Source organism: Erigeron canadensis, chromosome 7, assembly GCF_010389155.1.
Source record: "Erigeron canadensis isolate Cc75 chromosome 7, C_canadensis_v1, whole genome shotgun sequence".
Classification (NCBI taxonomy): Eukaryota; Viridiplantae; Streptophyta; class Magnoliopsida; order Asterales; family Asteraceae; genus Erigeron; species Erigeron canadensis.
The window spans coordinates 30289287-30303568 of NC_057767.1; the positions used below are offsets into that span (position 1 = coordinate 30289287).

General features: G+C 31.6%; 2 protein-coding genes across 2 annotated transcripts; both read right to left on the bottom strand.

Moving 5' to 3' along the window:
* Nucleotides 1–726: 726 nt before the first annotated feature.
* On the bottom strand, nucleotides 727–1890 carry LOC122606543 ((S)-8-oxocitronellyl enol synthase CYC2). Its single transcript, XM_043779390.1, has one exon. The coding sequence runs from the start codon at nucleotides 1888–1890 to the stop codon at nucleotides 727–729; it is 1164 nt and encodes a 387-aa protein (XP_043635325.1).
* A 6629-nt stretch (nucleotides 1891–8519) lies between these two features.
* LOC122607539 (inositol 3-kinase) lies at nucleotides 8520–11194 on the bottom strand. Its single transcript, XM_043780530.1, has 2 exons — nucleotides 10112–11194; nucleotides 8520–8871 (listed from the first exon to the last, which is right to left on the bottom strand). Exons 1-2 carry the CDS (start codon nucleotides 10982–10984, stop codon nucleotides 8614–8616), a joined length of 1131 nt encoding a protein of 376 aa, XP_043636465.1. The 5' UTR covers nucleotides 10985–11194; the 3' UTR covers nucleotides 8520–8613.
* Nucleotides 11195–14282: the final 3088 nt, after the last annotated feature.

Below are 14282 nucleotides of genomic sequence, written 5' to 3' on the forward strand. Positions count from 1 at the left end.
GTCATGTTTTCATTTCAACTATTATGTCGTTGCATCAATAATACCTTCTCGGTATTGAATCTCTATCATACTTGATTTTAACTTACTTTGGGAATTATTCTTGGCTTTTTATTGTTACTTTTTTGCCTTGTTACATGGTTAATTTGTTTCCAATAACTTAGTTTGCCTTCTTTGGTATATTTATCTAACTTCTAAGGTAATTTTATCACCACCCGATTTGTTGGCCTTCTTGCCCGACATGACCCATTTGAACTAGTTAGCGATATATGGGTAAATTTATATGATAGAAATTTATATATACGCGTGTTTGGGAATGAAGATAATAGGCAAGTGTGTTTGAAAATGATAGACATTTTGATATGGTCAATAACTTTGATCCATTGTTTGAACGTCACTTTCCAAGACAAGATCAGGAAAGCCTGGAATATTGAATACAATATTTTGTGTATGTTATATGTCTAAAAAAAAGGGTACAAGATTATTTGAGAATATAGAAAAAAAGAATAGAAGTCAAAACCATTTAATAATCAAATATATTTTACAACTAGTTAACTAGTGGTACACCACATTCTCTTCCAATATAACTGGAGATATTTACAATACACCCTCCACAATTCTAGGATTATCATATGCACACCCTACATTATTGCAAAACGCAAAAAAAAATACCCTTAGCTAATACTACTACTATTGTTTATTCCAAACATGGAAACAGGCCGGAATACTTCATGGGATTAGTTTTTCTTTCCTCATAACATCAATCCAATATGAGATCGAATCGAGTGCATGATACCTCAACGTGAACCCAAGTCGGTCTGCTTTCTCCCTTGTCCCTAGCATCTTCACCGGGCAACGAAACAAAGCATCCAAGAAATACCAGTTAGCCAAATCCTCCATTTCGGTCTCAACCAAACCTTCTTTCTTCACTATCTCTTTCCAAACACTCCCTTTATCGCTCATAAACCCTGAATATGTAAAATCCTCTGACAACATGTCCAAAGGCACTATTGCTCCAAACTTCTCCCCTATCGCACCCCATATATCCTTCCACGTTGAATTATCTCCATTTACCGAGTTGAACGCTTGCCCGCTTTTTGATTGGACCAAATCGTTTGTGGCTGACCAAATTTGTTGGTCAGCCACAAGCCTGGCGTCTGAAATGTCAATGAATTGCTCCTCCCAACAATCTTTTCTTCCCCCAAAAACAAAGGGAAGATTCAAATGCTTACAAATAGTCCCAAAAACACATAAACTTCCCATGAAGTTATACAAAGTTTTTTGAGAACTTCCTATGATCAAACCAGGCCGGTGAACCGACCATGGAACCTCACCAGCTAACTTCTCCTTAAGCAAATCTTCAAGACCATAATAGAAATTGCACCCTTTTTGTGTTTCAACTCTTGGACTATTTTCATCATAGTAAGAGACCCTTTTGGCAAAATGGTCTAAAGAACCACCATGCAAAGACACATAATGTTTGGTCCCGGTTTGAAGAGAGAAATGCTTCAAACCCTTGGCCCCTGGGAGGATGGAGTCCAATGCATTAGACATCATGGTTTTGTTTTGGTCATAACATTCAATGCTATCTAGTTGAAATTGGGTAGCCCAAGTGACCCAAAACACATGGGTCACATCATTTAAGTGACAAAGTTTCATTTGTGTTTCAAAAGGGTCAAGAAGGTTGCATGAAATGAAATGGTAATTTGGGTTTGTGTATGGTTTGTTGATCATAACCATTTCTTGCCTTCTTGCTACACCATAAACTTTCCATTTGAAACTTGAAAGTAGCTTCTCAAGAAGTTGTTTTCCAACAAGACCAGTTACTCCAAAGATAATGGCAACATCTTTTGGAGTTCTTTTCACTCTTTTTTGAGGTTTTTCAACAGCCATTTTTGAAGTTTTTTTTTTTTTTTTTAGTTGCTCAAGGCTTATGAATTAAGTTTTTTTGTTTTGATATCTATACATGAATCATGAGGCTTTATATAGTTGTTCCTTGCTTGCTAATCCTTTCTCTACACCATATATCTTAAGCCTCACCAACTGTCATATAATAAATTATTCAAGTAATAAACAAATAACAAATGGTCTTTGACTCAAGTATTACAATCGAATCTTCAGATCCTTAGTTGTGAATTCGAATATTTATAATCTTTAATTATGAGTCTAGGTTATATTTTTTTTTTCTTTAAGGGAGAATAAAACTAAAAAGAAAATGATATATCATTTTAAAGATCAGACTAATAATTCCTTTAACAACTTAATCACGATGGGATAAAGGTTAAAAAGGAGAATTAATTTATTACACTTGCAATGTAAACAAAATGTCAAATTTATAGAATTTATTAGACGCTTTTTTAAAGGATATATCATTTTTCATATTGACTAATCGAACTTTTATTGATTAAAATGTTTAAATGTTATTGTACTATACAATTAATAGATTTTATAAATTTTGCCCTTTATTAGATTTATTTAATGAATATTTAAATATTGCCTGTTTTTCAGATTTTTCGTGTTACCACCTCTAGATGGTAAGGTATATATTTCAATATTTGGATGAACTAGAGATTTTAATGTTTATGGTTCAAAGAGGAGTGTGAGCAAAATGCTTTTGGGATTGGAAAGATTAGTTTTTTTTTTTAAAACAACATTTTTTTTTTAAATTCGAGTTGAATACTCGTATATAAATAGACATTAGCGCAAGAAAATATATATACTAAAACTACTATCTATAACAAAAATCAATCAATTTAAATTCTAAAATAGTGTAGAACATACATTTTGTATTATTATTAACCAAGTAGTTAGTTCACTAATAATTGTGCACCACTAGTACTAATACATATGTATTACAGATCTATTTACAACTTGCTCGTATTCTACGCGTGGGATAAAGGAAAGTATTCGATGCTCCATAGTCCATACATACGACATTTTACTATTTTAGTACATTCAATTGATCTTTTTCATTCCATTCTCCTTTTTTTCATCTAAATAAAAAAAAAACTTACTAAATAAGTTGTAGTTAAAATACATAAAATAGTTGTATTTCTACTATAAAATTATGGAGGTAAATTTTTAATATGAACGGTGTAATTCTTTTATTCACGTTAACAATAATTTTTAGGTTGGATTTACCAATTACGAGTATTAATAAAAAGAATTCGATATCTATTATAGTTGTAAAAATTTCTTTTACTAACATTGAAATTATGACGTGTTAATGTCCACAACTTTTGCTACTCAATAAAAATATGGCATTAATTTTTTGTTTTTATAACGACTAATTTATGTTCAACGAATCAACGGTATTTCTTCATATATCAAATTTGAAGAAATTTTGTTCATATTAAAATTTAAACCCATATCTAATATCAATTCACCTATCGATTGCTTGTCAGTATTACATAGCTATGAAGACTTGTACATACTTGTAAGCATTTGATTGAGTAACAAAAATTATAGATACAGCTTGTAAGATAATAAATTCTATTTGGACATTAGTTTAACAATCTAATATAATATTTTAGATAGAAAAATCATTATTGCTAATCAGATAGAAAATATTATATCTACATTTGGACATTAATATAACAAACTTAATAAAAAAAAGTTAAATTAAAAATGATATCAAGTGGATTTGAACACGTATGTGTAAGTAATAGTAAGGCATAAAACTCCAAGTTGCAGTCAATAATTAGTGTGAAGGTCGCGTGCAACCCAGGTGGATTTTGAGCGATTATACACTATTAGTGACTTATGAAAATGATAGCAAAGCACTTATATCTCCTAGGTATAACTTAATTTTTTCTTTGTTAATTTGCTATTTGTAGCTAATTAATTACTTAATTCCTTATCGTGCAAATAAAGTTAGCTCAACTTGTAGATACATCCCTGGTTTTTACCACATGTATAGCTTGGATTCGACTCTTATGAGTGACAAGTTTGTGAATTTTTTCCCTAAATTACCTGTAACGGCTTATGGTCTACATCTCGTAGTCTCTAGTATGTGCAAGGCTTCACCATTATACGGTAAGATGTTCCCTGATGTCGAACCGACTAACTATTCAAAAAAAAAATCTTTATTGTACAAAAATTATATGGTGAAATGTTTCCTGATGTCCAATACCAACTAACTACCGAAAAGGTATTTCAACAACAATTCTATTCGTAAAACTCTGACATTTCATCAGAAGGACAAAATTGTATTAAACGAGTAGGACCGAAAGATATTTAATCTTATAATGTATGTATAAGTAATCTAAAAAACATTTATAAAATTAAATATTATGTTGGAAATGACATTGTAAAGTTTTAAAACCATTATGCATACGATTATTGGAGATAAAATCATGTTATATTTGTCAATAAGGTTAGTGGCATACTAGTAAGTATTTGACTTTGAACAAAGTTATCACTTTTTATATTTATAGTTTTTATATTTATAGGAGTGAAATCTTGAATTTTATTTTAAATCCCCGATTCAAAAAAGAAAAATAAAATAAAATCATGTTAGACCATATCTTATACTTGTGTTATATAACGCCTAATGGTTATGTAACATTAATGGACTTTTCAGTATTGGGTGGTCTTGGTTAATAAATAATTAAATCATTCGATTAATTATTGTTTAGGATGAAGTTATCTAATCAACAAAAGATGAAGAATCTTTTAAAATTGTTTTCAATTTTACCAATTAAGTTAGAAACATCTTGATTATGGATTAAAACCAATGGTCAAGATTCAAAAATAATCTTTGAATCTTGATCTTTAATTTTATTTCAATGGTCAAAATTCTCAATTTTACTAATATAGTTGTGGATAACTTTAGAAAATCTCAATATATATGAATAAAGGCATTGAAAAATAAAGTTAAGTTTTCTAAAGACTTGGGTTAATCAAATGTGAGCAAAAGCTTCTCGACGTTGAAGACGAAGTTTTGTTCAAATTATAGCTGGATGTATGAAATAACAATATCACTAAACCTAAAACATTACTCACTCTATCATATTGGCTTCGTAATTTTGATTATTGTACTCAGTAAATTCATCATCAATTTTTTAAGGACATCATCATAATTTATTAGTGGAATAATAACATAATTTTAGATAATAAGTGTAGTATTATTCTTTTCTTATAGGGTTAAGTGCATCGAAATATCGGTAACTAAGTACGAAAATTTATAGTGTGTACACACTAACAGGAACTTTATTATGTGCATAAAATTGATAAAAGGTTCAACTAATATTACTAATTATAGTTGGTCAATCAAAAACATGTAGGTGACAACTTATATGGATTGTCACATGCACACAATAAAAATTCTTGTAGTTCGTGCACATTTATAGTGTGCTTAGTCACCTACCCTTCGATGCCTCTATCTCTTTTTTATAACATTCTAAAGTATTATTCACCTTGTAAAATTATGATGGTCACTTGACCTCTTTAAACATATGGTGGCTTTAAAACGAAGAAAAACAAAAAGATACAGTACATGATATGGTCAAAGCGCCGGAGCCGCATAGAAAGGGTACGGCGTCAAAAAGACAGCATCGAAATATAAACTTAAAATAAGCCATACACCGCGGCCCGATGCTGACACCATGCCATACGCTTTTTCTCCAATTATAAAAAAATGTTACAAAACAACCTTCTTGCCTATTTCCTATGTTGTTTTCATTTACATTTTATTTATTTCGAAAGCTAATTATTCGTACTTAGAAAAAAAAAAAGTATATTCGTATTGTAGGTAAAACTAATTAAATTTTGTTCTTTTTATACCTTAACGTCGAAAATTAGATATAGTTGTTGTCATTAAAAATATTCTCATATCTAATTAATTGATATAGCCATGTGTACTCATCAAATTTTCAAGTTTAGCTTAGGTACTTAGAGAAAAAAAAAAATTCTAAAGTAATTAAGAGAGAGTTTTAGACTCAAAAGGGACTTGAAAAAGTATTAAACCTACATTTTTAATTATAAGATAGAAGATTATATATTTGCTATGCATGTAATGTTAATGAAGGACAAAATTATATACGGAGTATTTCTTTTGTAGATTCGGATCATTTTCTTCTAGATTCTCATTAAGATAAGAAAACTATATCGTATCTTTAGTTAAATATAATATAATATACATGCCTTAAACAAATGGAGTATATCCCAACCCCCTTCAGGCTTCGAAAGTACTTTAAATATTCTATTAAGATTGTGTAATATACAAAGAAAATCCTCAACTATCTACTTAAATTAAGAAAAAAAATCCTTTAAAATATTAATGAAATCTGATAGAGTAAACTGGGACTGATTTTCCCACATTAAAACCTTAAAACTAGTCATTATATACTGATTATATTATTTAATTAGCTAATGGTTTAATTAGTTAATGGTTTAGTTATTGACAAAAGTTATATTATATTAGCTTGTGAAACGCTAGCAAAAGTACACGTTGGTTTCACATGTTTTATGAGTTGTGCCACACACTCTAGAACTGTATTTTACCCACTTGACCGTGTTGTTTCATCTTTCTTTTTTTTTAAGCTAATGATTGTGCAAAAATAATGTTGTAATTTTAAATACATTAAGTTTTATAAAAGCAACATAAATAATAAATCCTCTTGTTGCATGGATCTACAACTAGTTGGTATCAATATTCAACACCATCTTAAAAGAATGATTTAAATTTATCTTTAAATAAAAGTTGTGAGTTTTAATTACATAATTAAACAAATGATGAATGTATATGAGAATTTTGTGTAAGTATTTCTCTTTAAAAAGGGAAAGTTAGAAAAAACAAATAATAGCTATCATCCAATTAAGGAGGCTATGAGATTATCTCGACTAAAACACTATATGTTTTCACATGTTTATAATTTCTTTCGAAAATATCAATTAAGTTCTAATCTACATGTTCAAAATAAAAATTTCTAATCTACACTTTGCTAGAAGAAAGTTAAGTAATAACTTTCATTCTAATCTTAGTGTCATGTACAAAAAGTGGCCTGAGATATTTTTTTTTTAAAGGTGAATTTCGTTGGAAACTTCGTGTCGTGATTCAACAGCGGAAGGTCTAGCATACGTTGTCTTAACCGGGTCCGCGCTAGAGAGCTCTCTCGAAGTAGAAATGCCTATTTCAAATACCCGATGGGGGAAAATCCCCTACTAATCCGCCCGAAGGCACGACGATCAATAGGGGTAAACTCTGCCCCCTCAGACTTGAACATGGGTATACCCAAGTCAAGCCCTTATAAAAGGACTTCCTTATGTCCTCCCCAAGGCTTGAACTCAAGACCTCATGTATAAAAAGATGGTATTTCAACCATTGAGTTAATGCTCAAGTACACTACTTGCCATTTTGCCAATACTTGAAGATATCTATTGTCTTTTTTTTATAATTTTAAACTGTAACTCTAAAATAAATGAAAAACGAAACCACTTGTGGGCATCAAGGGAGAGACATTAGCATTATTTGTTACTTATGACTTTATGAGTTGTGTGGCTAGCAAGGCTTTGCTACTACTTGCCATTTTGCCAATACATAGGTCCAAGCAGGGCAAACAGTGCTACTCTCTAAAAACAAAATGTGCTACTCTCTAAAAACAAAATGTATGCAGGATATAATTTTCAATATCCTTACATATCATTTAACTCCACTAAAAACAAAAAAAATATAAGTAAGGGCATGCCTTTGGTAAGGGCATGCATCAAAAAATCTTTAGTTTTGAACAAGCTTCAACCGCAAAGGATATCAAAGGGCACCTAAGGCGTCCAAAAACATCCCCATTGGAGATAGTCTTATATTCATATAAACCCCGACAAATCGTCGGCGGTCAAACTATACAAAATTTACAACAACTTAAATTTACACCAATCTTCCCAAAATATTCTATGATGTTTCCCTCTGTTCTTATACCATAAAAATGGTATAAAGAACCTAACGACTTAATATTTTGTATAATTTCCGTAACACTAACACTAGAGTTGTTGAAGATAATCTCGTTTCTCGCCTTCCAAATATACCAACAACTAATGCTAATAATTCTTTCGATCGCCTTCTTCTCGGATTTGTTTTTCCCCGGGATTTCATGAAACTCGAAAAGATCCTTTATGTTAAAGATAGAAAAAAGGTTGAGCATGACACCAAACACTAATCGCGTGCCGCACTCACATCTTTAATTTGGTGATTTGGTTTTCCATAGGTATTCAAAGGTTTAAATATTTTATATACATCCAAAATGGATTATCTTTTTGCTTTTATTAATTGGAAAGCTATTGATATCCCTAAATATATGCAGCTGTAAATATTTGATTTGTGGTGATATCGATTCTCATGATAATCTCATTGAGAATTGATTGTTAAGTTTTTGGATATTGGTTATATTCTGGGTATTAGACTCGATTTGTAATATAAGAAAATGCGGCTTTTATAGTGCCTTTTAACGGGCCATCTGTTATATTGGTGTTCTTAATAGTTCCCTCTAATATGGCAAACAAAAACCTTGGGACTAAAACAAGAATTGTGAACCATAAAATTCCAGCTACAACCATCGTGAGACTTCATTATTCATAGATACAATTCTGTTCATTAGATAATAGTTAAAGGGGGTTCGGAAGTCAAGGCTTAACGTCAGTTGACTTGATTGGTTCTTCATAGAGACTATTTTTAAGAAACAACATCTGCCGACTAGCATACCCAGAGTCAGGATCAAGAGTTTGATCTGCTATGTTAGGAGAAATTGTTAGTGCTGTTGCTATTCTAGCAGAATGCAGTGATGCAATAAACTGTTCATGACCCCTCGGCTTTGTATACTTTGATTCCTCGTCATGCCCACTGCACTGAATTTTCCTCCTCTGTAACTCTTCCTTCACTTTCTATATGAAGCAAGATGGAAAAGATTAAGATTATTATGGCAAATCCATATAGATAAAGCACTCAGTGTTGCTTTTATCAAAGCCTGTAACATTTAAGTAGACAGGATGTATTAACTAGTAGGCTGCTCAACATATATACATGATACGAAAAAAGAGTTAAGAACTTGAGTGATGTATTCGTGTTAGGTAATGATGACAAATTGCACCCAAGTTACTTTAGCTTAAAAGGTTGCCATAACAAGATTTTCATAACAGAAACGTTTTTGGCAGAAAACAAGCACCATCCTAAAACATAATAAACCGTATGATGGGATGAAATCCTGAAATAACAAACATAAAAACCTAAATATGTATTTTCAAAGCGAGTATGATGAGTAGAAGAATCAACTAATCACATTATGATTTAATTAAGCCTACACAAAGTTAAATAAGTTAAAAAAAAAGGGGTAAATGTCGAGGAACCCCTTAGTCCCATAGAGGAATTTTTTCTCTCAAGCTAACGACCCCGTAACGCTACCTGGCGGTGAGACCCCAGATTGAATATGCTTTTGCAGGGATTCGAACCTAGGTGGTATTCCCACCAAGTCGCTTTTAAGGGGGCAGGTGGCCACTGGGCTACCCAGATGGTTACAAAGTTAATTAATTAACTTCACATTCATCTTAGTAATCAACTTAGTAATCAACTTTCTTCATCGGGTCTTTCACTTTTTCTCCAAATGCTAAATATATGTATCCTAGATAATCAAAAATCTTTATGCCCTGCTGCCCGAGTCGTAATAATCACTTTAAACACACATCTGAAATTCCTAAAACACCCTACGAGTAAAATGATACGGAGTACTATCTCTATTACATATCAGAAACCAATGATATTCAACAAAAAGGTAAATAAAAAAGCATAGGAAAGATTTTGGTAATAATCGTGTCTGATAAAACTTTGATGAGCCATATTTTTTTTAACTAATACGCATTGGCCTTTTTTGGCGTATCAAAATGTTAAAAACAACGCATCAAGACATATGTAAGCCCATACTTTTTTATCCTAATTCCCTCCTATTTAACATTGCAAATGCCAAAACAACCTCTAAATCCCCTAAAGCCCGTAAACTAAGTTCTTACGTCCAAGCTAAAAAAAAAAAGTTAGTCTATTATACATTCATTCTATCTAAACCAGCAAGAAATTCAAATCGCAATATATACAATACAAACAACAACAACTCATAAAAATCGTTTCACAAACCTGCATTAACCTCGAATCAAATTCAGGCAACCCAATTTGCCCAACCGTCAACGACCCAAAAAAGTTCCCAACCAAAGCTGCATCAGGGACCGAAAGCCCTTCAACTAACCCAGCAACCAACCCACCCAAAAAACTATCCCCTGCCCCAGTCGGGTCAACTTGAACCGTTCTAAACGGTTCAATTTGCATCTCCCCATCTTTCCAATACAAACTACACCCATCTTTTCCACTAGTCACAACTACACAACAATTTTTCCTCACTTCCTCAATATCCATATACGGCGCTTCTTCAGCCGAAGCTTTTAAGAACCCGATTCGTTTAACTAAATGATAAAAACCACTTTCTTTTAAACTAACTAATTTTACTGTTCCATCCATTTCGTCGAATTTTCTTATTAGTGCTTGTATATCTACAATAACTATATCACAAATATCAAGCATTTTTTCCAAACTTTCTGACGTCACTTCTCCGGCTACCCCGGCAGCTATTCCAAATAAAAAACTACAATTTTCATTATTACCGAAATCAGATGGGTGAATCGGGTCACCCGAGACGACCCGTTTGAGAACCCGGTCTTCGCGACGGATCTCTAACGGGTCGTCAGATAAAAAATAAGCATGGAAAACAGTAGTTTTAGAACAAGAAGATATAATTGGGGGGTGAATATTGGTTATATTAAAGTAGTCGAAATCGTTACCAACTTTTGAAATGTAATCAGCGGAGATGTTAAGGTTGTCGAGGACACGTGAAATGAAGGAGACAGCGCCGCCTAAGGTTTCGGCTAGTACAAGGTTGTCTTTGAACAAGATGTCGTGACAGTAGTTGCCGATGATTAGGCCATGATGATGGGGATTTGGGTTGTTTTGGCCCATTTTGAAAAGATGATGGATTTGGGTTTGAGAGGAAATAATAATAATTGAAAAATGGTTGTGATGAAGATCATGAATATGTGCGTGAGAGATAATTTAATGGTGGTGATCAACAGGTGGTGGTTTGTGTAAGAGAGGTGGTGGTGGTTTCTGTGATGATGCTTTGAATTTTGCAGTATTCAATTGTTGTTCTTTTTCGTTCTTTTGTCCTTTTTTGGATTTCATCGAGTTAAAGATATGGAGATAGATCCGTGTTAAAAATCGACTTTCTTTTTTTAATGTGAAGTAATATATATACAATCACTTTTAGCCGTCTATAATAAAATATGTATTGTACAGTTGTACATTGTGCTGTAAAACATATACAGTTGTTGTAGATGGTTAAAAAGTAATGTAGATATATCACTTCCCTTTTCTTATATCCTACAAATCATATTTGTCAATTTTGTGTATTAGTTTTTTTTAACTATTAAATTACTAAATTAATAAATTGACTGAATAGATAAATAGTGTCGGTATCGAATTGAGTTAATATAATTACTTTTTATTTATTAAATCATAAAAGCAAATACTTTTTATGACTTTAAGTATTTTTAATTAAGTTATGACTTTTTATATTAAGTCATTAATAAACACTACCTTAGAACGACATATATGACCCGTTTCTTTTTCTAATTATTAAGTGATAAGTGTATTATATGGTTAAATGTATAAGTAATGTCTATATGTATTAAGTAAAAGATATATAAATGGTGGTTATTTTTGTTGATTAAGTAAAAAAAAACATGAAATTTGACTTAATTATTACCCTCCGTCCCAATTTAAATGTCCTATTTTGACTTTTGAAATCTTTCTTTCGCAACTTTGACAGTATATTGTTTCATGTGTGTTATACAATAATTGATGTATAATATATGGATAAATTGAGTTTTGAATGTATTTTTAACTGATATAACTTTCATTAGGTATTATATTATACAAACAAAAATACTTACGGTCAAAGTTAAAAAATAAAGACTTAGCAAATCAAATTTGGACATTTAAATTGGGACAGATGGAATAAGTTCGTATATTAAGTTTACCATGTAAAAAGGAATTATTAAGTATAATTATTAAGTTTTTGCTTAATAAGTTTAATTATTAAGGAAACGGGGCCACAATGATATTAAACGACTATCTCTTAAAGTGACTATCTAGCAAGAGTATTAGAAGTCGAGAGATAATATAGACGGCACACAATGATATTAAACGACTATCTCTTCACCCTTTTACGATTTTTACATCTTGGTGGCTGGAGGTTCTTATGAAACAGTCTCTCTACCTTTGGGTAGAGGTAAGACTGTCTATAGTTCACCTCCCCCATACCCCGCACAAGAATTGGGTACTGTTGTTGTTGTTGTAAAACTTTATGGATAAGAGATGTAAAAAATGGCAACAGTGGCGGTGATAGATGGTGGAGCGACAATGATAGTGAATGTTTAGTTGATGTTAAAGGAAAGAGTATAGTTATTTTAAGACTTGAAATTTATGTTGTAAATTATTTAATTAAGGGTATTATAAGTATATTAGGTGGAGATGTTTAAATTAATTAATAAGAGAAAAGTATTTTAGGTAGTTCAATTTTGGGGATGAGTTCCCCTTTTATAAAGTACTAGTCACATGCACACGCGATGCGACGGTGCGGTAGTGGTGGCGGTGGCTACGACGGGTGGCGGAAGTGACGTGGTTATTAATATAAAAGTAATTGATATAAAAGAAAGTATTGTAGTTAATTTAACGGTTGATGGATGTATGTTTTAAATAAACTTTATTAAGGGTATTATAAGTATATTATGTGAGATATTTAAATTAAGGCAAATGATAAATCCTCCTAATCAATCCTCCTAAAAATCATTCTAATATATCCACTTGTTAACACATGTAATCCACTAATTCTTTTTTCTAATCTCACCCCCTGATTTTCCACATGTCACGATCCTATTAATTAAGAGGATTTTTAGGCTAAACAATTAGGAGGATTGATCATTACTCTTAAATTAATGAATAAAGAAGATGAGTAGTTTGGGTTAATCAATTTCTTTTTTGAGAAAATAGGAGGGTCAAATGCTTTATGGTAGTGCAACATGATTGAACCAGTGGTAAACACTCTGGCCTCTGGATGTGTTCGATCTACATCCTATGCTAAGGTTGAAAGGCCTTTTGTACCATTTATGTTGAAAGTTGAAAGGGTCTCTCTACTTGGATATAGAGGTAAGGTGTTCCTACATCTATGGACTCAAAACCCACATAATGCGACACTGAGATTTTTTTTCTTTTATATGTTGGCATGGACGATTTTCACCTTCAAAATTGTTTTTGCCAATCCCCAGATCGAAATCTGAAATCTATGTCAGGCCGCAACAAAAACCAAAAACAAAGAAAAAAAAAGGTTAATAAGAGATTGGTTTCTACTGGCCTACTAAAACTGCTAATACATAAAACTGTATACAAGTGTACACCATCTCGTATAAAATTTTCATCGTGAATACTTATGTTAATCTAATACTATTGTTATCTTTATTGGGAGAACTTCAATTGCCTCGACTTTGTGTTTATACCATAATGTGTTTTGATTTCTAGTTTCATTGACTTAGTGATTTTTGTTATAGATGAGGTGAATATGGGTAGATTGGAATTGTGTCAAACTAGTGAATATGTGTATAGTGAAGTTGTTTATGACTACTGCAATAAAATGAAGAATGTTAAAGTATATTAGTTGTATGAAGTTTTCCTTGTTGCAATTGTTTCCTTTAAATATAAATCTTATTATAGTTGTGTTATAAGTTGTTTGTGATTTACTTTTAGATGGAGATGAGGGTGTCAATTGCATGTCAAAAGATGCAAGTAAGAAATGAGGAGGGTAGGTAAAAATGGACAAAGTGAGAGTTTTGAGCTAGACTAAGGATAGAAACTTAGGAGACAATTCATGAATTGGACTCTAATGCAAATTACTATTACTATATATATATATATATATAATTTTTAATTTCGTAAGATTTTTTTTTCTGTTTTTTTTTTCTTTTTGTTTTTCTTTTAGTTTGTGTTTAGCTCCATTTGCAATATTGGTACTCATTAGCTAACGACCGTCAATTTTTGTTTGGATGTTTAATGGGAGTTACGAAAATTATTGCAAATGAGGTCCTTTTCAAACATATCTTAACATTAATGCTATTTGAGTTTGTAATTTGAGTGATTGACTAATGTTACTCTTTTGTTTGGATTTTTAACGGGAGTTACGTAACGTGTCTTAATTATCGTTGAA